The 24,836-nt window shown below is 40.8% G+C and overlaps 1 protein-coding gene across 1 annotated transcript; it reads left to right on the forward strand.

The window, feature by feature from the left end:
* The first annotated feature begins 532 nt into the window (after window positions 1-532).
* LOC141112277 (olfactory receptor 10A7-like) lies at window positions 533-1,465 on the forward strand. Its single transcript, XM_073604960.1, has one exon. It carries the CDS (start codon window positions 533-535, stop codon window positions 1,463-1,465), a length of 933 nt encoding a protein of 310 aa, XP_073461061.1.
* The last annotated feature ends 23,371 nt before the right edge of the window (window positions 1,466-24,836 follow it).

Here is a 24,836-nt window from a genome sequence, read left to right on the forward strand (position 1 = left end):
CAAGAAGCTAAAAAGAATGATGGAATACACATAGCGATATATAACAGGCCTTTCAATATTTTTCAGTTTGCTATTGATCCAAGTACCCCTTTTGGACATCACAGTCATTCTGAACTATCTGCTACTTTTCTACAAAGTAGGCATCTGTGCTATACCACCTAGTTAATGATTACCCTAGCTTGTAACTAGAAAGTAAAGGAGAAATGACACACTGATTAAATATTCACTCTATATTGCCCTTCTGTCAGTTTTTCTTTCTATAATGGACCTAATACTAATTGGGCAGAAATTTGCAATACAGTAGAGCCCCTTTATTTAATTTCATTGTCCTGCTATTCCCAAAGCCTGGGTTTTTAGACTACAAGACGCTAATATCAAGAGAGCAGCTGTGTATAAATTATAGTTCATTTTTTTATGAATCAATTACTGGAACAAAAAGTAACTTTTTATATCTGCCTGGAGTTTGGCTTTAATACATAATAACAGAAATGAATATTTTTCACACATTTACTTTTTCTACACAGTTTTTGTTATGGGTAATAGAAATGAAACACAGCCGACTGAATTCATACTTCTAGGGCTGTCAACATATCGTCAACCATTGCTTTTTGGTATATTACTAATAATTTATTTTATAACCTTGATGAGCAATACGATGATCATTGTGACAGTGACTGTAGATGCTCAACTTCAGTCTCCTATGTATTTTTTCCTGCGAAGCTTGTCTCTTACAGAAATTTTTTACATATCGGTAACAGTTCCCCGAATGCTCAGAGACTTCTTAAATCTAAATAAAGCAATATCTTTTCTGGGTTGTGCTTCCCAACTTTACTTTTTCTGTTTTCTTGGTACAACAGAGTGCTTTCTGCTTGCATTCATGGCATATGACCGATATGTGGCTATCTGTCATCCTCTTCACTATATGACCATAATGACCAAAGCCAAGTGTTTAGAGTTATCACTAGGCTCATGGCTGTCTGGGATTTTATTGTCATTATTCCAGATTTCCTATGTTTTTAGCCTGCCTTTCTGTTCCTCCAATATTATTGACCATTTTTTCTGTGATATTCTTCCAGTGGTGAAGCTAGCTTGTGCTGACACTTTTGCTAATGAGATAGCGATTTTAATATACAGCTCTCTAGTTATACCTCTACCATTCCTGCTTATTCTGGTGTCCTACATATGTATCATTACTGCTATCTTAAGAATGCCCTCAGGTGTGGGAAGAAAGAAAGCATTTTCAACATGTTGGTCCCATCTGACATCTGTAACTTTATTCTATGGAACAGCTACAATGACATATCTCAAGATGAAAGCAACCAAAGCGTTTGGAGGTTCAAATGTTATTTCTCTCCTCTATATTGTAGTTATTCCCATGCTTTATCCTCTAATATATAGCTTGAGAAATTCAGTTTTAAAAAATGCCATGAAAAGACTGATACATTTTAACAAAACTTTAATGTGACTTTTCAGTGTATACCTCAATTTTTCTAAATATTTAAAAAAAAAAACAAAACAAAATTGTTAATAATGATGTGGATTATTATAAAGTGTATGTAAAAGTATAAAAAACGGCTTATTAAAATTGTACTAAAAGTCTACCCATTTATTAGGATCACTTTAATCTTTAATCTTTAATTTAATTAATGTTGATGCAATTTAAAAAAATGTATTTTTTTTCTCAAATTTTCCACTTTCGTTAAAAGAATACTTTCTGATCCTGCTATGAAGGTCCTTGACCAGGAAATTCATGTTAAGGGGTGGCAATGTTATGTTCCTGTCTCCCTGTTGCTCACCAGCATTTTTACCCTGCCACATGCCCTTCCAGTAAAGACTACAGATGACTGTGCCAACATTTAATATGCGGGAATATTCTGCATCTGAAAGCTAACCCTGAACAATAGCAAAAATACCAGGATAGCTGCATATTCATGGGTGCCAACATCCCAAAGCATCCAAACATATCTCATTATACAAAGTAGATGACTCCATGTTAGCTGCTCCAACACATTTCAACATCAAGGGATATATGGTAATTAAATCAGCTATAAACATGAAAAACAAAGGCCCATTCCTTCACATAGAATTCACAGAATCCTGTCAACAGCCTGGGAGTTTAGGGGTATGCACAAGGATTACAGGAGCCCCATTATGAGCTCTCCCAATGATAGTATTAGGTGATATACCATATAGGGACCTAGTAACATCTGTATCAGTGGAGATCCATAGATTTACCTGATCCTTATTGGGTACTTCACCTATTACTGTCATTAGGAGAGTTCATACTATTGGCTGTCTCCAGTAATTCTTGTGCATATCCTAACACTCCCCAGCTGTTGACAGAATTCTAGGATTCTGTGCTTTTATGTGGATGGATGGGACCTTTGTTTTAGGTATTCTGTGGATAGCTTAAATCTAAAACATCATTCGTATTACATAAGGCATGCAAGAACTCTTTTCATATTTTCTAAATGTTCTGTATATTCTATACTTCTTGAAATTATATCATCCAGATAGTACTAATTATGTAAACAGCCTTTTTAAACCCGATCCATAATTTTTTGCCATACTGCATACTGCAAGGCCTTTCCACATATAAATCCATATTGCACATTGCTTGTGGAAGCGTATATAGGCTGCTGTTGCTTTATGTTCTGCCACATTCTGAACCATTGCCCTTCCTTCTTTCTTCACTTCACTATTGGCTACAAAGTATGATAGGTAAAAAAATAGCTAACTTGAAAGGGAAGTGTTACCTTCGAAGAGAAACATATAGCTGCAAAAGTTACTGGTGAGTAACTTTGTGAGTTTATCTGTGAGTTTGCTGACAAGTTTATGCACAGTGCGTATCTTTAAATAATATTTCATATTCTGAGTATGCCATGGTTGACACTGCAGATCCCGTGGCTCAAATCCCTTTTAAATGCAATACCATCTACTTTAGGTGCCATAAAAATCAACCATGTGTTGAAACTATTAGCATTATACATAAACAATTGCCAAGGATGACCTTTGCTAAAAGAGTAGCATTGTACACACTTATATTTCTAAGAAAATTATTTGACTTGTAGCTCATAAACATTCTTTTTATGTTATCATACTGCCTAAATATTACCTTTGTTATTATATTTTCAGCAGTATGCCTTTTAAGTCTTCAGGCTGAACCATTATGAAATGCTTTCCCATGCTTGCAGCAGGATTGCAGTTTTTAAGTGCTTAATTCCTTAATTGGTCTGAACATTAAATTGGCACTTCTGCAGTGTCTTTCTTTTCTGTATTACCACATTTCACTAGGTAGACCATTTGGTTGAAGCGATTTATTGTTCTGAAGTAATTGACCAGGTGCATTTAATGTAAAATGAGATTGTGGCACTATTAATTGAAAACAAATAATGGATTGGATGCATTTAATCCTTAAGTTTAGCCATATTAAATAGGATAGCATTGTATTATTGCTATAATCCTTTTTTTTTTTTTCATTACACATCAGAGATTCTAATGCTGAAAAAATAGACTGATTGTATTGCTCATCTTTCAGACTTATAGAATATTTCTTAGGAAGAGTTTTCAATATAAAGTTCTTCTTGACTTTGTATGCATGCACTGCAACCTGCCTGGTAACGCACTTGTGTAGGTGTGAATGTGTTCATATCATATACATTTAAAAACACCCTAAATTGCACAACATTACACTATTGTGCAAAAGTTTTAGGCAGGTGTAAAAAAATGGTGTAAATTAAGAATTCTTTTAGAAATAGTAATGTATATAGAAGTAGTTTGTTTTTTATTAATTACTAAATGGAAAGTAAATGAACAGAAGAGAAATCCAAATTAAATCAATAGTTGGTGTGACCACCCTTTGCCTTCTAAACAGCATCAATTCTTCTAGGTACACTTGCACACAGTTTTTAATCGCTTAAGGACCACACCATGTACATTTACTGTGGCAGAGCGGCCCTTTAGTGCAAAATCGCATACCTGTATGTGATTCTCGTCTTTGGCTCTCAGCCACTCGTGCGCGCCCCCGGAGCCCCGCTCCTGCTGTGATTAGACACAGAGGGAGCTAATCAGTGGGTCCGGAGGCTGAAATGACTGCCGGGAACCCGGCGATCGCTCGTAAAGCGGGAGAATGACTGTCTGCCTATGTAAACGAGGCAGACCGCTGTTCTGCCAGAATGGAAAATGGTGATGTTTCTGCAGTTAGAAAGCTCACATAGGGAACACTGGTCTTTTTAGATCTTGAATTGTTTCATGAAGGAAGGGTGATTAAAACTAAAAATTACTGTAAACCCACTAGTGGGAACTCCTATCTTCATTTTTCTAGCTGCCACCACTCTGCGTGAAAAAATAACGTTCCTCGGGGCAGTTCCAAAGGCTGTGCAGGAACTGTTCTAGGAGAGAGGATTATGTACATCAGGGTGCTAAACCGACCAGTAAATTCAAACAAAAAGGATATCCTGAGACATTAATTAAGGAAGCTTTTAAAACGTTTTTGGAAGCCCCCCTCTCTGGTACGAAAAGGCAAAAACATTGTTAGCAATAACGTCAGATTCATAACAGGGTTTAACAGTAGCTACAAGTCTATTATCAAAATCATTAAAAAACATGGGCACATCCTTCAAATGGATCCGAAGTCAGGTCCTAATTCTCCCTCAGCTCCTTAAGTTACCTTTAACCGCTTCAGCCCCGGGAGATTTTACCCCCTTCCTGACCAGAGCACTTTTTGCGATTCAGCACTGCGTCGCTTTAACTGACAATTGCGTGGTCATGCGCCCTTGCACCCAAACAAAATTGACATCCTTTTTTTCCCACAAATAGAGATTTCTTTTGGTGGTATTTGATCGCCTCTGCGTTTTTTATTTTTTGCGCTATAAACAAAAAAAGAGTGACAATTTTGAAAAAAACGCAATATTTTTTACATTTTGCTATAATAAATATTCCCCAAAAATATATAAAAAAACTTTTTTTTTTTTTTTTTCAGTTTAGGCCGATATGTATTCTTCTACATATTTTTGGTAAAAAAAAATCATTATAAGCGTATATTGATTGGTTTGCGCAAAAGTTATAGTGTCTACAAAATAGGGGATAGTTTTATGGCATTTTTATTATTATTTTTTTTTTTACTAGTAATGGCGGTGATCTGCGATATTTATCGGGACTGCAACATTATGGCGGATACATCGGACAATTTTGACACATTTTTAGGACTGCTGGCATTTTTACAGCGATCAGTGCTATAAAAATGCATTGATTACTGTAAAAATGTCATTGGCAGGGAAGGGGTTAACACTAAGGGGGGATAAAGGGGTTAATTGTGTTCCCTAGTGTGTGTTCTAACTGAAGGGGGGAGGGGACTGTGTAGGGGAAGAGATAGATCGCTGTTCATACTCTGTATGAACAGACAATCTGTCACTTCTCCCCTCAGAGAAACGGAAACTGTGTGTTTACACACACAGATCCCGGTTCTCTGTGTCTCAGCGGCGATCGCGGGATCCCGGCGGTGATCGTGACCGCCAGGCACTCATAATGGCTCGTGGGGCGAGCAGCCTCCGGTGGCGCGCACGCGCCCCTAGTGGCCATAGGGCAAAGTGACGTTACATAACGTCATTTCGCCCAGCCGTGCCATTCTGCCGCAGTACAACTGCGGTGGCTGGTCGGTGGTTAAGAGAGCGCGCACAGCAAAAAACATCATAGCACCTAGCAAACTCAAGAGCACATGTAATAGGAAGTCCATGGATATACTCTTTTATTTTGACAGTAGGACTGGCTCTTTTCAGTGCAAGAAGAGGGGCTGTCTTACCTGTCAGTTCCTCAGATACGGGCAGACTTCTTTTACTGATGGAGAAGGCAATAACTACGACATCAAGCAATTCATGACTTGCTTGACCGTGCATGTTGTTTATATGCTTTGGTACCCTTGCAATCTCTCTTACGTAGGACATACAATGCGTACTCTCACAAAACGAATAGTTGAACATCGTCATTTTATTTCAAAAGCCTGTGATGAACACAGTGTACCTCGGCACTTTAAAATTCATCATAAGATGGACATTAGCAAACTATCCGTAACAGCCATTGAGTGTATTTCATAAAGCTCCCTCACTGCCAATGAAAGATTAGTTTTGTTGTACAGAAGGGAGACTTTTTGGATATACAAATTGTTCACCATGTCCCCTAACGGGTTAAATGAGGAACTAGAAGTACACACCAATCTATGATGCAGTTCCTCCAGTCAGCTCCTGTCTTGCCTTTTCTTTCCATCAATATGTCTCATGTAATTCCAACTATGGCAGTTGAGACCTTGTGACCTAGGATAAAATGCACATTCAAGTTTCTTTTTATACTTGTATACATATCTTCCCCTCTTCCCCATATGTTATTGCCCCCCCCTATTTTTAATTATTTAGTGATTCTATATTTTCTCTCTTCCCTTCCCATCTGTTATTAACCCCCCCGCTTCTTCTTCTCCCCCTTTTTTTTGTATTAATGCCCTCTTCCTCTATTTTATTTTTTATTTTTCCATTACCCTTGGCTGTTGCCATAATTTTTTGGTGTGATGGTATGTGCATGAGTCAAAAAAACTGCATTTTATATTATGTTAAGTAAGATTTTTACTTTTTGACTTTTTTGTTTTTAGTTTTATATTTTTGTGTCTTAAATATTAAGTTTAAGTCTGACTATTTATTAATTATTGTCTGCCTTGTTGTAAGATGGTCATTTTGTACACAAGAAAATGTTATGGCGCTTGGTGCTGCGGTAGCCAAAAGGATGTTTTGTGCTTTTAAGACCTAATTTCCATGCCCTCGTAGCTCCTATTTAAACTTTCCAGGCTGTCCATGATTTGATAAAGGGCTACGCCCGAAATGCGTTATCAGTATTACAGCCTGCTGACAGCTTTCCATGTGCTCTACAATTCCATCCCAAGCCTTGTTGTGGTGAGTCGGTTCAACATTGCTCTGTGTTGGTGATGTTAAATCCAGTGCGCCACCCGGCTACACCAGCTACATCCTCTGGTGATTTGGAGTCCAATGTCTGGTCTATTGGGGGTCTCTCCACATCACTGACCCCTATGGGTTCCACCAGTGGTCTGTCATCTCTTCCATTGGGTGTATGTCCATGCGACATCTGGCGCCTATACACCTTTTGGTTGCCCCCAGCACTGGCTTTGATATGCCCAAGTCAGCTTGCCGAGTTTTGGGGGAGATTGAAGTTCAATATCAAGCATGATATTTAACATTGATTGTCTGTCAGCCATGTTTTAACCTTTTACAACTTCTTTAACTTCTTGGAATACTTTGATTTTACAATTACAATCTTTTTACACAAATCGTGTCGCAGACATTTTTATGACTTTTTATGACTTCTCTGAGGTATGCCTCAAGTGGTTTGTAGCCATCACCTCCCAGCGCTGAATTAACAACTTGCCGACCACCTCACGCAGATATACTGCGGCAGAATGGCACGGGCAGGCAGAATCACGTACCTGTACGTGATCTGCCTCCCGCGGGCGGGGGGTCCGATCGCCTCCCCCGGTGCCCGAGGCGGTCGGCTTCTGTCTGGGAGCGATGAGAGGTGAGGGGGAGACCATCCATTCGTGCCCCCCCCTCGCGATCGCTCCCAGCCAATGAGATTCTTCCTCTGCTGCTGTATGCTAAACAGCAGCAGAGGAAATGATGTCATCTCTCCTCGGCTCGGTATTTTCCGTTCCGGCGCCGAGGAGAGAAGACATCCGAGTGAGTGCACCAACACACACACAGTAGAACATGCCAGGCATACAATACACCCCCGATTCCCCCCCGATCACCCCCCAATCACCCCCCCCCCCCGTCACACTGACACCAAGCAGTTTTTTTTTTTCTGATTACTGCAGTTTGTGACAGTGTGGTAGGGCAGTTAGTGTTAGCCCCCTTTAGGTCTAGGGTACCCCCCTAACCCTCCCTAATAAAGTTTTAACCCCTTGATCACCCCCCGCCGCCAGTGTCACTAAGCGATCGTTTTTCTGATCGCTGTATTAGTGTCACTGGTGACGCTAGTTAGGGAGGTAAATATTTAGGTTTGCCGTCAGCGTTTTATAGCATCAGGGACCCCCATATACTACCTAATAAAGGTTTTAACCCTTGATTGCCCCCTAGTTAACCCTTTCACCAGTGATCACCGTATAACTGTTACGGGTGACGCTGGTTAGTTCGTTTATTTTTTACAGTGTCAGGGCACCCACCGTTTATTACCGAATAAAGGTTTAGTCCCCTGATCCCCCGGCGGTGATATGCGTCGCCCCAGGCAGCGTCAGATTAGCGCCAGTACCGCTAACACCCACGCACGCAGCATACGCCTCCCTTAGTGGTATAGTATCTGAACGGATCAATATCTGACCCGATCAGATCTATACTAGCGTCCCCAGCAGTTTAGGGTTCCCAAAAACACAGTGTTATCAGGATCAGCCCAGATACCTGCTAGCACCTGCATTTGGCCCCTCCGCCAGCCCAGCCCACCCAAGTGCAGTATCGATTGATCACTGTCACTTACAAAACACTAAACACATAACTGCAGCATTCGCCGAGTCAGGCCTGATCCCTGCGATCGTTAACAGTTTTTTTGGAAGCGTTTTGGTGAACTGGCAAGCACCAGCGGCCTAGTACACCCCGGTCGTAGTCAAACCAGCACTGCAGTAACACTTGGTGATGTGGCGAGTCCCATAAGTGCAGTTCAAGCTGGTGAGGTGGCAAGCACAAGTAGTGTCCCACTGCCACCAAGAAGAAGACAAACACAGGCCCGTCGTGCCCATAGTGCCCTTCCTGCTGCATTCGCCATTCCTAATTGGGAACCCACCACTTCTGCAGCACCCGTACTTCCCCCATTCACATCCCCAACCAAATGCAGTCGGCTGCATGAGAGCCATTTTCTTTATGTCCTCCCGAGTACCCCTACCCAACAAACTACCCCAAAAAAGATGTTGTGTCTGCAGCAAGCGTGGATATAGGCGTGACACCCGCTATTATTGTCCCTCCTGTCCTGATAATCCTGGTCTTTGCATTGGGGAATGTTTTGAACGCTACCATACACTAGTGTGAGTAGTGAGTATTAGCGTAGGGTACAGCATTGCACAGACTAGACACACTTTCACAGGGTCTCCCAAGATGCCATCGTATTTTGAGAGACCCGAACCTGGAACCGGTTACAGTTATAAAAGTTACAGTTACAAAAAAAAGTGTTAAAAAAAAAAAAACACAAAAAAATATATAAAATAAAAAAAAATAGTTGTCGTTTCATTGTTCTCTCTCTCTCTATTCTCTCTCTATTGTTCTGCTCTTTTTTACTGTATTCTATTCTGCAATGTTTTATTGTTATTATGTTTTATCATGTTTGCTTTTCAGGTATGCAATTTTTTATACTTTACCGTTTACTGTGTTTTATTGTTAACCATTTTTTTGTCTTCAGGTACGCAATTCACGACTTTGAGTGGTTATACCAGAATGATGCCTGCAGGTTTAGGTATCATCTTGGTATCATTCTTTTCAGCCAGTGGTCAGCTTTCATGTAAAAGCAATCCTAGCGGCTAATTAACCTCTAGACTGCTTTTACAAGCAGTGGGAGGGAATGCCCCCCCCACCGTCTTCCGTGTTTCTCTGGCTCTCCTGAGAATGCAGCCGGTGATTCAGCCAGCTAACCATAGAGCTGTTCAGAGACCAGAGTGGCTCCAAACATCTCTATGGCCTAAGAAACCGGAAGCTACGAGCATTTCATGACTTAGATTTCGCCGGATGTAAACAGCGCCAGTGGGAAATTGGGAAAGCATTTTATCACACCGATCTTGGTGTGGTCAGATGCTTTGTGGGCAGAGGAGAGATCTAGGGTCTAATAGACCCCAATTTTTTCAAAAAAGAGTACCTGTCACTACCTATTGCTATCATAGGGGATATTTACATTCCCTGAGATAACAATAAAAATGATAAAAAAAAAAAAAAAAATGAATGGAACAGTTTAAAAATAAGATAAAAAAAAAAAAGCACCCCTGTCTCCCCCTGGTCTTGTGCTAAGGCGAACGCAAGCGTCGGTCTGGCCTCAAATGTTAACAGCAATTGCACTAGACATGTGCACAGCCAAAAAATTCGTTCATTTTTGTTTTCGTTTCATTAGTTTTTTTTTTTTTTCGGGTCATTCGTTATGATCGCGATTAGTAAATTCGTTCATTCGTAAATTCGTAAATGCGTTCGTTCGTACATTCGTACATTCGTAAATTCGAACATTCGTTCATTTGTACATTTGTTCATTCGTACATTTTTAAATTTGTTCATTTCTAAATTCGTACATTCGTAAATTCGTAAATTCGTAAAATCGTACATTTGTAAATTTGAAAATTTGTAAATTCGAAGTTTGAAAATCCAAAAACCCGAAAATTCAAAAATCTGAAATAGTAACTAACTATTAAATTATAGGTATTGTAATTTCCTTTCAAATTTGACTGTCAGTGAATGTAACAAATACGAATGTATCCGAAGTTACGAATTATCCAAAGCGAATGCTGCATCTAAACAAATGGAACGGAAAAAATTTATAATAAATAATAATAATAAAACATTGTTATTATTATTATTGTTATTTATTATTATTAATTCATTAAGTTCCATTCCATTTTTTCGGATCATTCATAACTTTGGATAAATTTGTATGTGTTACGTTCACTAACAGCCAAATTTTAAAGGAAATTACAATACCTATAATTTAAAAGTTACTAGTAATTACTAATAGTTAAGTTATTATTAGTTAACTATTATTTCAGATTTCCGAATTTTCGAATTTACAAATTTACGAATTCACCAATTTACTAATGTACGAATGTATGAATGTACTAATGTACATTCGTAAATTGCGAATGTACGAATGTACGAATGCCCGAATTTACGAATGTCCAATTTTATCGAATTTACGAATATTCGGAAAAAATTCGTTAAACAGATTTTCGTTAATTCGGATATTCCCGAATTAACGAATTTGTCGAAATTCGTTAAAAAACGAATTCGGAACAAAACGAATTGCACATCCCTAAATTGCACCATGCATGTGAGGTATCACCGCGAAGGTCAGATCGAGGGTAGTAATTTTAGCAGTAGACCTCCTCTGTAAATCTAAAGTGGTAACCTGTAAAGGCTTTTAAAGGCTTTTAAAAATGTATTTATTTTGTTGCCGCTGCACGTTTGTGCGCAATTTTAAAGCATGTCATGTTTGGTATCCATGTACTCGGCCTAAGATCATCTTTTTTATTTCATCAAACATTTGGGCAATATAGTGTGTTTTAGTGCATTAAAATTTAAAAAAGTGTGTTTTTTTCCCCAAAAAATGCGTTTGAAAAATCGCTGCGCAAATACTGTGTGAAAAAAAAAAATGAAACACCCACCATTTTAATCTGTTGGGCATTTGCTTTAAAAAAATATATAATGTTTGGGGGTTCAAAGTAATTTTCTTGCAAAAAAAAAAAAAATTTTTCATGTAAACAAAAAGTGTCAGAAAGGGCTTTGTCTTCAAGTGGTTAGAAGAGTGGGTAATGTGTGACATAAGCTTCTAAATGTTGTGCATAAAATGCCAGGACAGTTCAAAACCCCCCAAATGACCCCATTTTGGAAAGAAGACACCCCAAGCTATTTGCTGAGAGGCATGTCGAGTCCATGGAATATTTTATATTGTGACACAAGTTGCGGGAAAAAGACAAATTTTTTTTTTTTGCACAAAATTGTCACTAAATGATATATTGCTCAAACATGCCATGGGAAATATGTGAAATTGCACCCCAAAATACATTCTGTTGCTTCTCCTGAGTATGGGGATACCACATGTGTGAGACTTTTTGGGAGCCTAGCCGCGCACGGGACCCCGAAAACCAAGCACCGCCTTCAGGCTTTCTAAGGGCGTAAATTTTTGATTTCACTCTTCACTGCCTATCACAGTTTCGGAGGCCATGGAATACCCAGGTGGCACAACCCCCCCCCCCAAATGACCCTATTTTGGAAAGTAGACACCCCAATCTATTTGCTGAGAGGTATAGTGAGTACTTTGCAGACCTCACTTTTTGTCACAAAGTTTTGAAAATTTAAAAAAGAAAAAAACATTTTTTTTGTTGTCTTTCTTCATTTTCAAAAACAAATGAGAGCTGCAAAATACTCACCATGCCTCTTAGCAAATAGCTTGGGGTGTCTACTTTCCAAAATGGGGTCATTTGGGGGGGGGGGTTGTGCCACCTGGGCATTCCATGGCCTCTGAAATTGTGATAGGCAGTGAAGAGTGAAATCAAAAAAGTTTTCGGGGCCCCGTACACGGTTAGGCTCCCAAAAAGTCCCACACATGTGGTATCCCCATACTCAGGAGAAGCAGCTAAATGTATTTTGGGGTGCAATTCCACATATGCCCATGGCCTGCATTTTATGGCCTTCAAAACTGTGATAGGTAGTGAGGAGTGAAATCAAAGATTTATGCCCTTAGAAATCCTGAAGGCGGTGATTGGTTTTCGGGGCCCCGTACGCGGCTAGGCTCCCAAAAAGTCCCACACATGTGGTATCCCCGTATTCAGGAGAAGCAGCTGAATGTATTTTGGGGTGCAATTCCACATATGCATATGGCCGGTGTGAGCAATATATCATTTAGTGACAACTTTTTGTAATTTTTTTTTTTTTTGTCATTTTTCAATCACTTGGGACAAAAAAAATTAATATTCAATGGGCTCAACATGCCTCTTAGCAATTTCCTTGGGGTGTCTACTTTCCAAAATGGGGTCATTTGGGGGGGGTTGTACTGCCCTGCCATTTTAGCACCACAAGAAATGACATAGGCAGTGATAAACTAAAAGCTGTGTAAATTACAGAAAATGTGCCCTAGTTTGTAGACGCTATAACTTTTGCGCAAACCAATAAATATACGCTTATTGACATTTTTTTTACCAAAGACATGTGGCCCAATACATTTTGGCCTAAATGTATGACTAAAATTGAGTTTATTGGATTTTTTTTATAACAAAAAGTAGAAAATGTCATTTTTTTTCAAAATTTTCGGTATTTTTCCGCTCATAGCGCAAAAAATAAAAACCGCAGAGGTGATCAAATAACATCAAAAGAAAGCTCTATTTGTGGGAAGAAAAGGACGCAAATTTTGTTTGGATACAGCATTACATGACCGCGCAATTAGCAGCTAAAGCGACGCAGTGCCAAATTGTAAAAAGTGCTCTGGTCAGGAGGGGGGTAAATCCTTCTGGGGCTGAAGTGGTTAAGCGGAATCTTTTGTAGAATACATTTGGGACCAATTACACACATGGCCGGATCCAGGGGAGGCTGGGGTGGGCTGCACCCCCCAGATTTCAGTTGCCCCCCCCCAAAACCTCCTGCTTCCCTCCTCCACACTGCAATTGGGTGCTGAACCATACTGCAGACAGCTGCACTGTCCCTGTCCTTGCAGTAGTAAGTTGATGATCAGGTAAGCAGGAGGTCCAGTGGGCTTGGGGGGGGGGAGTGACTGTACCACCCCTCAGTCATCTAATCAGATGAGGTTGTTCCTCAGTGATCTTCAAAATCTCCAGAGGCAGCCGAAGTTTGTAGGCGTGACTGGGATATGGGATCTTCTACTCCTCCCACAGGCTGCTTCATTCAGGCTGATCCCTCTGAAAAAGGGGAGAGAAGGAGTGGACAGAGCAGACTAGGGAGTCTTCATCTACAGCTATGCTGTAAGTGACTGAGCACACTGTCACTACATACAGCGCCAGGCTGACACTACACTGCCGCTATTCTGCCCTAAGATGCCCCTGTACTACCACTATACTGCCCTAACCTGCCACTATACTGCCCTAACTTGCCACTATACTGCCACAACCTACCTCTATACTTACATACATAGTTACATAGTAGGTGAGGTTGAAAAAAGACACAAGTACATCAAGTCCAACCTATGTGTGTGATTATATGTCAGTATTACATTGTATATCCCTGTATGTTGCGGTTGTTCAGGTGCTTATCTAATCGTTTTTTGAAACTATCGATGCTCACCGCTGAAACCACCGCCTGTAAAAGAGAATTCCACATCCTTGCTGCTCTTACAGTAAAGAACCCTCTACTCAGTTTAAGGTTAAACCTCTTTGCTTCTAATTTTAGTGAGTGGCCACGTGTCTTATTAACCACTTGCTGACCAGCCGCTGTCATTATACTGGGGCAGGTTGGCACGCTCCCGTGAGCCGTCTTAGCTGTACGTCGGCTCCTTTTTAGTGGGATAGCAGGCGCGCACACATCCGCTGCACTGCGGGGGTGGAGATGCTCATAACCAGCCGGACACGAGCGATCGCGGGCACGCGGGCACGAGAGGCAGAACTGGGATGTTTAAAACGTTGTGTAAACACACAAACCCCTGTTCTGTTCTGAGAGGAGATACAGATCGTGAGTTCCTAATAGCTGGGAACCACAATCTGTCATCTCTTAAAGTCAGTCCCTTCCCCCTACAGTTAGAACACACAGTCAGGGAACACAATTAACCCCATGATCGCCCCCTAGTGTTAACCCCTTCCCTGCCAGTGACATTTATACAGTAATCAGTGCATTTTTATAGCACTGATCACTGTATAATTGTCAGTCGTCCCAAAAATGTGTCATTACGACATTACAAAAAATAATAATAAAAATGCCATAAATCTATCCCCTATTTTGTAGACGCTATAACTTTTGCGCAAACCAATCAATATACGTTTATTGCGATTTTTATTACCAAAAATATGTAAAAGAATACATATCAGCCTAAACTGAGAAAAAAATTAGCTTTTTTTAAAAAAATTGGGGATATTTATTATAGCAAAAAGTACAAAAAATATTGTTTTTTTTTTCAAAATTGTTGCTCTTTTTTTGTTTATAGCGCAAAAATAAAAACCACAGAGATGATCAAATACCACCAAAAGAAAGCTCTATTTGTGGGAAAAAAAGGACATCAATTTTGTTTGGGTACAGCGTCGCACGACTGCGCAATTGTCAGTTAAAGTGACGCAGTGCCGTATTGCAAAAAGTACTCTGGACATTGAGCAGCCAAATGTTCCGAGGCTGAAGTGGTTAAACCCCCTTCCGCAAAAAAGTTTTATCCCTCTTGTGAGGTCAACACCAGTATGGTATTTGTAATTCATATCCCCTCTCAAGCACCTCTTCTCCTGAGAGAATAAGTTCAGCACTCACAACCTTTCTTCATAACTAATATCCTCCAGACCCTTTATTAGCTTTGTTGCCCTTCTTTGTACTCGCTCCATTTCCAGTACATCCTTCCTGAGGACTGGTGCCCAGAACTGGACAGCATACTCCAGGTGAGGCCGGATCAAAGTCCTGTAGAGTTGGAGAATTATCGCTTTATCCCTGGCTTTGTTAGCAGCAGCTTGGCATTGCATGCCATTGCTGAGCCTATCATCTCCCAGGACCTTTTCCATCCTAGATCCCCCCAGGGGTTCACACTCTAGTGAATAGATTGTATTTATATTTTTGCCACCCAAATGCATTATTTTACATTTTTCTACATTAAACCTCATTTGCGATGTAGTTGCCCATCCCATTAATTCGTTCAGATCTTCTTGCAAGGTTTCCACATCCTGCTGAGAAGTTATTGCCCTGCTTAGCTTAGTGTCGTCCGCAAATACAGAGCTTGAGCTGTTTACCCCATCCTCCAGGTCGTTTATGAACAAATGAAACAGGATTGGTCCCAGAACAGAACCCTGGGGGACCCCACTTTCCACCCCTGACCATTGCGAGTATTCCCCATTTATCATCACCCTAACCTTCCACTATACTGCTATTATACTGTCCTAACCAGCCACTATACTGCCACAAAACTATATTACACTAGCCTGCCACTATACTGCCCTACCTTGACACTGTACTGCCCTAACCTAAAACTAAACTGCCCTAGCCTACCACTATTCTGCCCTAACCTGCCACTATACTGCTCTAACCTGCCACCATACTGCATTAACCTACCACTATACTGCCCTAACCTGGAACTAAACTGCCCTAGCCTGGCCCTATACTGTCCCAACGTGACACTATACTGCCAATATACTGCCCTAACCTGCCACTATACTGCATTAACCTTCCACTAAACTGCCCTAACCTGACACTATACTGCCCTAACTTGACACTGTACTGCCCTATCCTAAAACTAAACTGCTCTAGCCTGCCGCTATTCTGCCCTAACCTGACACTATACTGCCCTAACCATCCACTATACTGCCACTATACTGCATTAGCCTGCTACTATACTGCCCTGAGCCAAAACTATACTGTTCTAGCCTGCTACTATACTGCCCTGACTTGACACTGTACTGCCAGTTGGGGACTTTCAGAACTGGACAGCTGGGGAACTCCCTACGAAGCCTTGGGAACACACAGAGACATCACACACAAGGTAGAGTCAAGGCATGTTCAGTTTATTCAGGGGATTTCTACAGTTTATGTACAGTTTGAACAATAGGGGGATTGGTTTCAAATTGGTTTTGATATGACTCGCAGTGTCATGATACTTTTGGTAAACAACACGTCAGGATATTCTCACGAGAAACTATTTCTGTAGAGTCAGGTATATCTAAATATGTCTGAACAAACAAGATGTTATGACTATGAATTTCACATAATTCCATGAAAAATAGAAAAAAAATATACAGCAAAGAAACACCATGAACCCTTCAATGCCCTAACCTAAAACAAAACTGCTCTAGCCTGCCACTATACTGCCCTAATCTGCCACTATACTGCCTTTATATTGCCCTAACCTGTAACTATACTACCCTAACCTGCCATTATACTGCCCTAACTTGAAACTATACTGCCCTAACCTGCCACTATACTGCCCTAACCTGAAACTATACTGCTACTATACTGCCCTAACCTGCCACTATACTGACCTAACCTTACACTATAATGTCCGAACCTGATACTATACTAACACTATACTGCCCTAACCTAACACTACAATACCACTACACTGCCCCAACTTGCCACTATACAGCACTAACCTGACATTATACTGCCCTAACCTGACATTATACTGCCCTAAACTAACACTATACTGCTCTAGTCTGCCACTACATTGCCATAACCTGCCACCACATTGTCTAATCCTGAAACTATACTGCTTTAGCCTGCCACTATATTGCTCTAACCTGCCACTATACTACCCTAACCTAACACTATATTGCCACTATACTGTCCTAACCTGACACTATACACTGCCCTAACCTGCCACTATACTGCCCTATACTGGCATTATGTTGTCCTAGCATATCTACAGTTTTTTTAATATATGTTTAATTAAAGTATAGCATTTGGTTAATGATATGTCACTTGTAAAATGATGCCTGTTTCAAATGAATGCCCCATCCCTAATTAAAGTAATGAAAATACATTCACCATCTACAATGGCTTTCTGGACTAGTCGTGAAAAAGGTGACCCTAGAAATGTTTTTGTTGGTTAAACTCCTTCTCCAAAGCCTGCACTGCACACAGCCTAGGCAAAGACAACGGAGCTCCTCCTCAACACACAAGACATAGCTGAGATCAGATTCCCTTACACACAGCCAAGATCTGCACAGTGTGTAGCTGAGTGTGTGCTAAGTGCCCTGCCAGCAGTGACCCCTGTCCTCTTCCCTGCCCTCATTGACCCCTTGTACCCTGACCTGCTTTGGTCTCCGCACTTGTCCTGACATCTCAAGCCTGTGTATGTGTATGACCCAGTGTGTCTGTGCCTGTCTGTGCTCCATATCCCTCAGGGTCGATCCGCTGTGGTCTGCCGCTAGCATTTGGGTGTGTGGTGTCCTGATATCCGCTGATCCAGTTCCAAGACTGCCTGCTGTCCTGACCTCTCATCTCACTGGTCCTCATCCCTGTGGCATCAGGAATTCCAGAGCAGCTCCTCTGACAACCAACCAGCCAGGCACTCATACCATTCTGCACTCTCAGGTCCCCTGTCTGCTCTATCAGGGACCGCGAGTCAGATACGTAAGGGAGGCCTTCCTCTGCATTATCGGGCTCATCCACAATGTACGTGAGAACAAGACACCCCTGTCCTCTGTCCTGTTGACCCCTTTCCTCCAGTCTGCTGACCCCTGTCCTCAGCTCTGCTGACCCTTATCCTTGGATCTAATGACCCCTATCCTCAGATCTGCTAATCTCCTCTGCCCTATGGGCCTCTACATACTGCCCTATAAGCTAATGGCTTCTGTGCACTGCCCTACAAACTGCTGACTCTATCCTCTGCCCTGCTAACCCCTGTACGCTTTCCTAATGATTTCCCATCCTCTGCCCCTCTGACATTTTTTACTGCACCCCCGCTCTATCAGACAGGCTAGATCCAGCCCTGAATACACACCTCCCTGATGGTATGGCATGATGGATAAGTATGTATATTTCTCAGCATTGAGGAAACCATTGATCCTGAACAAATCTCCAACTCCATTTGTAGAAATGCAGTCCCTAATGTGCAAGGAACCTGCACCATTGTTCACTGTTGCCTGCAGGCACTCATTATTGTACTACTCTCCAGCCCTTTGGCAAAAAAACTGCCTCTTGCTAAAGCCAAATAATTTCAAATTTTGACTCATTGGTCAGTGACATTTTTCCTGCACCCCAGTTCCCATTTTTTTGTGCATAGTTGAGTCTCTTATGCCGTGTACACACGAGCGGACTTTTCAATGGCAAAGGTCCAACAGAACGAATCCGCCGGACAATTTGATCATGTATGGGCTTCATCAGACCTTTGCTGTTGAAAAATCAGACGGACTTTAGAAATAGAACATGTTTCAAATCTTTCTGACGGACTTGAGTCCGGTCGAAAAATCCGTTTGTCTGTATGCTAGTCCGACGGACAAACAACAACGCAAGGGCAGCTATTGGCTACTGGCTATGAACTTCCTTATTCTAGTCTGCTCGTACGTCATCACGTTCGAATCAGTCGGACTTTGGTGTGATCGTGTGTAGGCAAGTCCGTTGCATCGGAACTCCGTCGAAAGTCCATCAAAAAGTCCTTTGGAGTTCAGTCCGTGGAAAGTCCGCTCGTGTGTACACAGCATTAGCCTTGTTTCCATGTCAGAGGTAAGGCTTTTTGGTCGCAATTCTTCCATGAATACCACTCTGGCTACACTTCTCCAGACAGTAGATGGGTGTATCTGGGTCCCACTGGTTTGTGCCAGTTCTGTGCTGAAGGCACTGCTGGACATCTTCTGATGTCAAAGGATAGTAAGCATTTGTCTTTCATCTGCTGCATTTTGATTCCTTGGCCGACCATTGTGTCTATGGTCCTCAACATTGCCTGTTTCTTTGTGCTTCTTCAAAAAAACTTGAACAGCACATCTTGAAACCCCAGTCTGCTTTGAAAACTTTGCCTGGGAGAGACCTTGCTGATGCAGTATAACTACCATGTGTCGTGATGCTGTGCTTAATCTTGCCATGGTGTATGACCTGTGACATGAAACTATCTTCTACAACTCCACCTCACACGGTAAAAATCATGTGTTTTACTGTAGGAAAACAGACAAGAGAGTTGATAACACAACTTTTTTTATTAACAAAACATAGACAATTTATTCACAGAGCACATTTTTTTGTTACTGCAAACTGGAAGTATTATAGAACTTTCTTTCAAAAACTCAATCAATGTTTAAAGCTGAACTCCAGGTATGGACTTTTTTTCATAGTTACATTGGTCAAGCTTGCACCAATGTAAATATGCATATGCCATACATGTGGGACAATTGTGAAAGCAAAGAATTACCCTGTCATTGAGAATATCGCAGCTGTCTTCTGAGTCCTTTCCGAGTGGCTGCTTGGCATGGGACCCCATAAGACTGTGACAATCACTGTATCAGCAGTAACCACTACAGTGACTCTCTGATTTCACAGTAGTCCCATAGGTATGGCATATGTATACCTACAATGGTCCAGGCTGTACCAATGTACTTATTCAATATCATTTATACCTGGAGTTCTGCTTTAATAGCTTTTACCCCCCAAAATTTAACCAACTGTAATTAAAGTTGAAAGGTCAAAATATGTGACAAAACGTGAGCATGATATTAAAAAATAAGCAGTATGTTTTTTAAACATATATGTTCATTTATATATGTTCAGAGCTGATGTTGATTGATGCATTAATTATGTGCAGTGCTGTTTTTAAGCTCTATTAACAGAGATACACGTATTGATGTTTGATCAGAAGAGGAAGGCAATGAACCCTAAGCCACTAAGCCACCAGTATACCTCTTAGAATCAGAGATTAGAACAAACTGACATCCTGGGAAATAAGAAAATGATGTGGCAACTTTGTGCTGAATGTTGGGTATAGCCCATAGGAACAGTAAAATATAGTCTTAGCCTGCATGCAACACACACTATAGACATATGTTGCAGTCCTTGTACCCACAAAATAATCTAATAAATACTATATCACAATTGTGATTTTCACAGACACACATAAACCTTAGGGTCTTTTCACATGAGCAGTTCTATCAGATCTGCCTGTCAGTTTTTCAGGCGGATTTGATTGGAAACTCAATCTTAGCCTATAGGCTGGCATATGTAAATGGCTGTGATTCCATTTACAACTGATTACCTCTGAGTCTATCAATGTCCAAAAAAAAGTGATGGTTCTGCGGTAAAAGAATGTGTCAGGGTCTGGATCTGAACCTGTGGTGTCTGGCTGTAAGATGCTAGACAGCTACCTGTCTGATCCCTTGAACAACCTTACCTTGTATCTTGTTTCTGAAGAACCTTGGGTTCTCTGCACTTCCAGTTTCCCAGCTTAATGTGCTCTCTCTAAGCGAATATTTTGCTCCTTTGTGTACGACTATGCTTCCCTCTGATCCCATTCAGCTACTACTTGTTACTGACCTTTGGCTTGTTCATAAACTATGCTTTTGCTTGTTCCTTATCTGCTTAATCTGCTGCCTGACTACTGTTTACTCTCTTCCTGTTGGGGCAATCTACAGGACCAAGACCTGGCATTATCATGAAGAAAAATTCATCTCCACCAGCAGCTTTGGTGAAGACCAGCTAATGCTTACACCCCCTGCCTTTGTTGTGCCTGTATCATCTACTAGCAGATTTGTCTGTGTTTTTAGGAGCTCTGGTGAACACCAGCTAGAGCTTAGACCTTGTGTCTTGGGTGAGCCTGCGTCATTCGCTAGCAGATCTGTTTATGTAATAATTCTACTGACTATAGGTGAATCTCTCAACTGTAACCAAAAAAGAACTGCTACAGCCACTGGCCGCTGAACCAGACTTTAGACCGTGACAGGATGTAAACAGATTCACATCCTCAGTTTACATTCACCTACTCATAAACCTAACATGGGTCCACTCTCAAGCTGGACAAAAAAAAGAACAGACACAGATGTCACCCTAGTGACATTCATTCTGTTCATGTATTTCCTGCTGATAAGAATGTAGGTCAGCCATCTTAAAATAGACTAAAGGTTAGTCTTTAAAAAATAAAATAGAATATGGACAGGGCACCAACTCTTTGTCTGTGCCTACCTAAAAACAACTTCACAAAACAGTTAGAAATGATAACAATCAGCAACTATTGAGAAACGTTGGTCAAAAGTATGTAGTGTACAGCATTCAGCATAATAATGTATAGTATTCAGCAGTCATCTGTGTTAATGGACTCCTTGTATTGCTTGTCAAATGGAGAAAGAAATTCTCAACATCTGGTGACAGTGGGGGGGGGGGGGGAAGAAATGTCCAGCATTGGAGGTCAGTGGAAGGAAGTAATGCCCAGCACCGGAGGTCAGTGGTAAGAAGGAGGGATTTGCGTTTAATCAATTTAGAAAGAATTCCCTTGAAGTTTAGGGATCAAGCCTGGCTTGCTTTCCATGGAAGGCTCTATGTGAGAGGGAACTTGAAGCATCGCCCTGTAGATGATCGGGATTGTCCTAGAGTGGAGTGTGCTGGTAAAGTGGAGTCTATGGACCACTTTTTGCTGCAGTGTCCCTTTAACATAGAGGTGTATAAAAGGGTGGGGAGGGCTCTAGGCACCCCCTTTTTCGATCGCATGAGTTATGCGGAGTGGGTGTACGGGGCATTCCCGACTCGCCGGGATTTTGATTTGGATACACTGTTTTTAGTTAGTATAGTTGTCCGTTACTTCACATGGAATGCACGGTGCCAGATTACCCTGCGGAAGAAAGTCCTCTCTGTTGAGGTGGTGGTGCATGATATTCTGGGTGAGGTTGGGAAAATTCAGGGTCTTGAGAAGGGCAGGGAGCCTCGGGCGGTCTGGAAAAGGGCGTGGAGGAAAATCAGACCTGCCTTTGGTAAACTGCCCAACTCTGGGTGAGGAGCTTTTTTTTTTTCTGTTTCTTTCACTCCCTTAGCTTTTGTTGGTTAGTATCTTCTTTTTGAAGAAGGGCTGCGTGCATAATGGGTGCGGGTTTGTTTCTTGACCTCACAGGTTTGATGTCTGGTGTAGTGGTGTGAGTCGTAGTGAGATTATTCCCAATAATGACATGTTCATGATGAGTTGTTTTTGCTGTAAAGTCATTTTTTGTTTGAGAGCAGATTTGCTATATTTATTTTCATTTATGTAAATATGTAAATATTTATGTATATTATATACAGTGATTTTATGCTTATTGTTTGCAAGACTTTTAATAAAGAAAAATTGGGAAGAAGAAATATCCAATGTCAGTGGTCAGTTGGAAAAGAAAATGCCAGAGTTGGTGGTCAATGAAAGAAATGCCTAGCATCGGTGGTCAGTAAGTGGAATAAATGTCTAGTACTGGTGGTAATTGGGAGAAGGAAATGCCCAGCATCAAATATCAGTGAAAAGAAAAGATTTCTGCTATTAGTGATCAGAGGGTGAAAATATGCCCTGTTTTCAGTGAGAAAAAAAAGTGTTGGTGTTCAATGTGTATGTGTGTGGCTGCGTGTGTTAATTGGTGTTCGGTAGGGGGCTTTGGTGCTAAATGGTACTAAATGTAGGTCCAAGCTCAATATGCTTAACATGTAAAAGGCTACCAAGCAATACAGATGAATTCCAAAGTCCCAGGCATTTGCTGTGTAGAACTTCTGTATGTCATTGACATACTGTAAAATAAGAAAACAGTGGTAAGATAAGATACACATAATCAAAAGGCACTTTTGGAATCCCGAAGATATTGTATGTCCCCAATTTTCAAAAATATATACAAAATAAAATATTTATACAATATACATTTCAACAAAGGTAAACAGATTGAATGGTATGCTACCTCTTGAATAAATAACTTCTAGAATAAAATATATCCATATTTGCCAGATTTTGTTTACCAGAATTACAATCACCATTTTTGAGTCATAATGCCAAAACTTGAAAACAAAAGATGTCTGCAAGCATTGACACTTGTACATGGACATTACCACACTTTACTGCAGCACACGGCTCTTTATACAGTAGAAGAGTATGTACAATTAATGCACAACATGTCTCAGGTTTGTGGTTGGGTGCTGCATTGGACTAAAGGGGTCATCTGCATTTTTCAAGTAGGAATACAGACTTGTACTTTCTGCCCCCCTAGATTTTAAGATTGGTCATAGAACTTTCTTGAATTCATAATTGAAATATAAAAAAAAAACTTTGGGAAAGGAGAAACTTTAAGTACATGCATAGGCAGGTCCTGGAGGCTACCTAACATTACAAAAACAGTGAACATGATCTTCCTTATCAGGATATGTATTGCTAGCACAACAGGCCAAATATTAACATCAAATATACAGTAAATGTGATGTGTACATAACTTAGAAATATTTTGTCTTCAATTTAACATTGAGCATTATCTACATTGAGCTGATCATATATATATATATATATATATATATATATATATTGTAAATATATATTGGGACAGAAGCCCCAGTTGTCAAAGTGTTTAGGTGGTAAATGACCCTAGAAGAGTCAGGCCTGTCAGAGAAAGGGTGCCTGCCTGAAAGCTCAGGACAGTGGAGTCTTATAAAGATCAATAAAGAACAGATGGGTTTTCTCCACAAAGGAAGATTGTTCAGTCAATCAGAAACGAGGAAGCCATTGCAACTGAGGCAGTGGATTGAGGAGAACACTGGAGTGCCTGCCCAGGCCAGTCTATGAACAGAAGACCATCTGTGTGACTACTAAGAGACATAAGTAAGATGACTATACACTAGTAGATTTCTGTTTCATTTTAAGAATGTTCCTTTGATTGTCTAATCCAGTGTTTCTCAACCTTTTTTTAGTCAAGACACCCTTTAAAATTCAGCAAAATCACAAGCACCCCATTCTAAAATGTAAAAAATGAAACCAATAATTTTACATATCACTTTAATATCCACACATTTAGAACACCCAACGTTAGGTGACTTAATCTTCCAAAGAAAATACACCTTTGCACACTGGTGTTTTTCTTCTCCCTTATTCAGCTAATGTGAACCCAGTACTAACGGAGTGGGGTAGTGGACATACAGGTGCCGGATGTCCTCCTTATCAACCGATGATGCCTTTGATTGTTAACATGCCAGTGGCTGGAAAGTTGTAATTAGTGCACAATGAAAACCTGTGACTTTGTGTAACTAAAAGGTAAGCTTAATCCACCCGCTGGCTTGTTGACATTTTTTGGGCAATTTGGGGCAATTTCTAGGCATTTTACCGAGGCACCCCTGAAGAAACCCAAAGGCACCCCAAAAGTACCTGGGCTGGTCTAATCAATAGCTGAGTTAGACGTTCATTTTTGACTGCAGTGATAAGAAAATTTGAAGGAGCAGAATGGAGAATTTCTAACAATGAATGTGGTTTTCATCAGGGAAGCTCCTTTCACTTCAAAAATCAAATGTTAA

The sequence above is a fragment of the Aquarana catesbeiana genome, linkage group LG01, assembly GCF_042186555.1.
Source record: "Aquarana catesbeiana isolate 2022-GZ linkage group LG01, ASM4218655v1, whole genome shotgun sequence".
Lineage (NCBI taxonomy): Eukaryota > Metazoa > Chordata > Amphibia > Anura > Ranidae > Aquarana > Aquarana catesbeiana.

Coding starts and splice junctions, on each gene's coding strand:
- LOC141112277 (XM_073604960.1), top strand. CDS start 533: ATGGGTAATAGAAATGAAACACAGCCGACTGAATTCATACTTCTAGGG.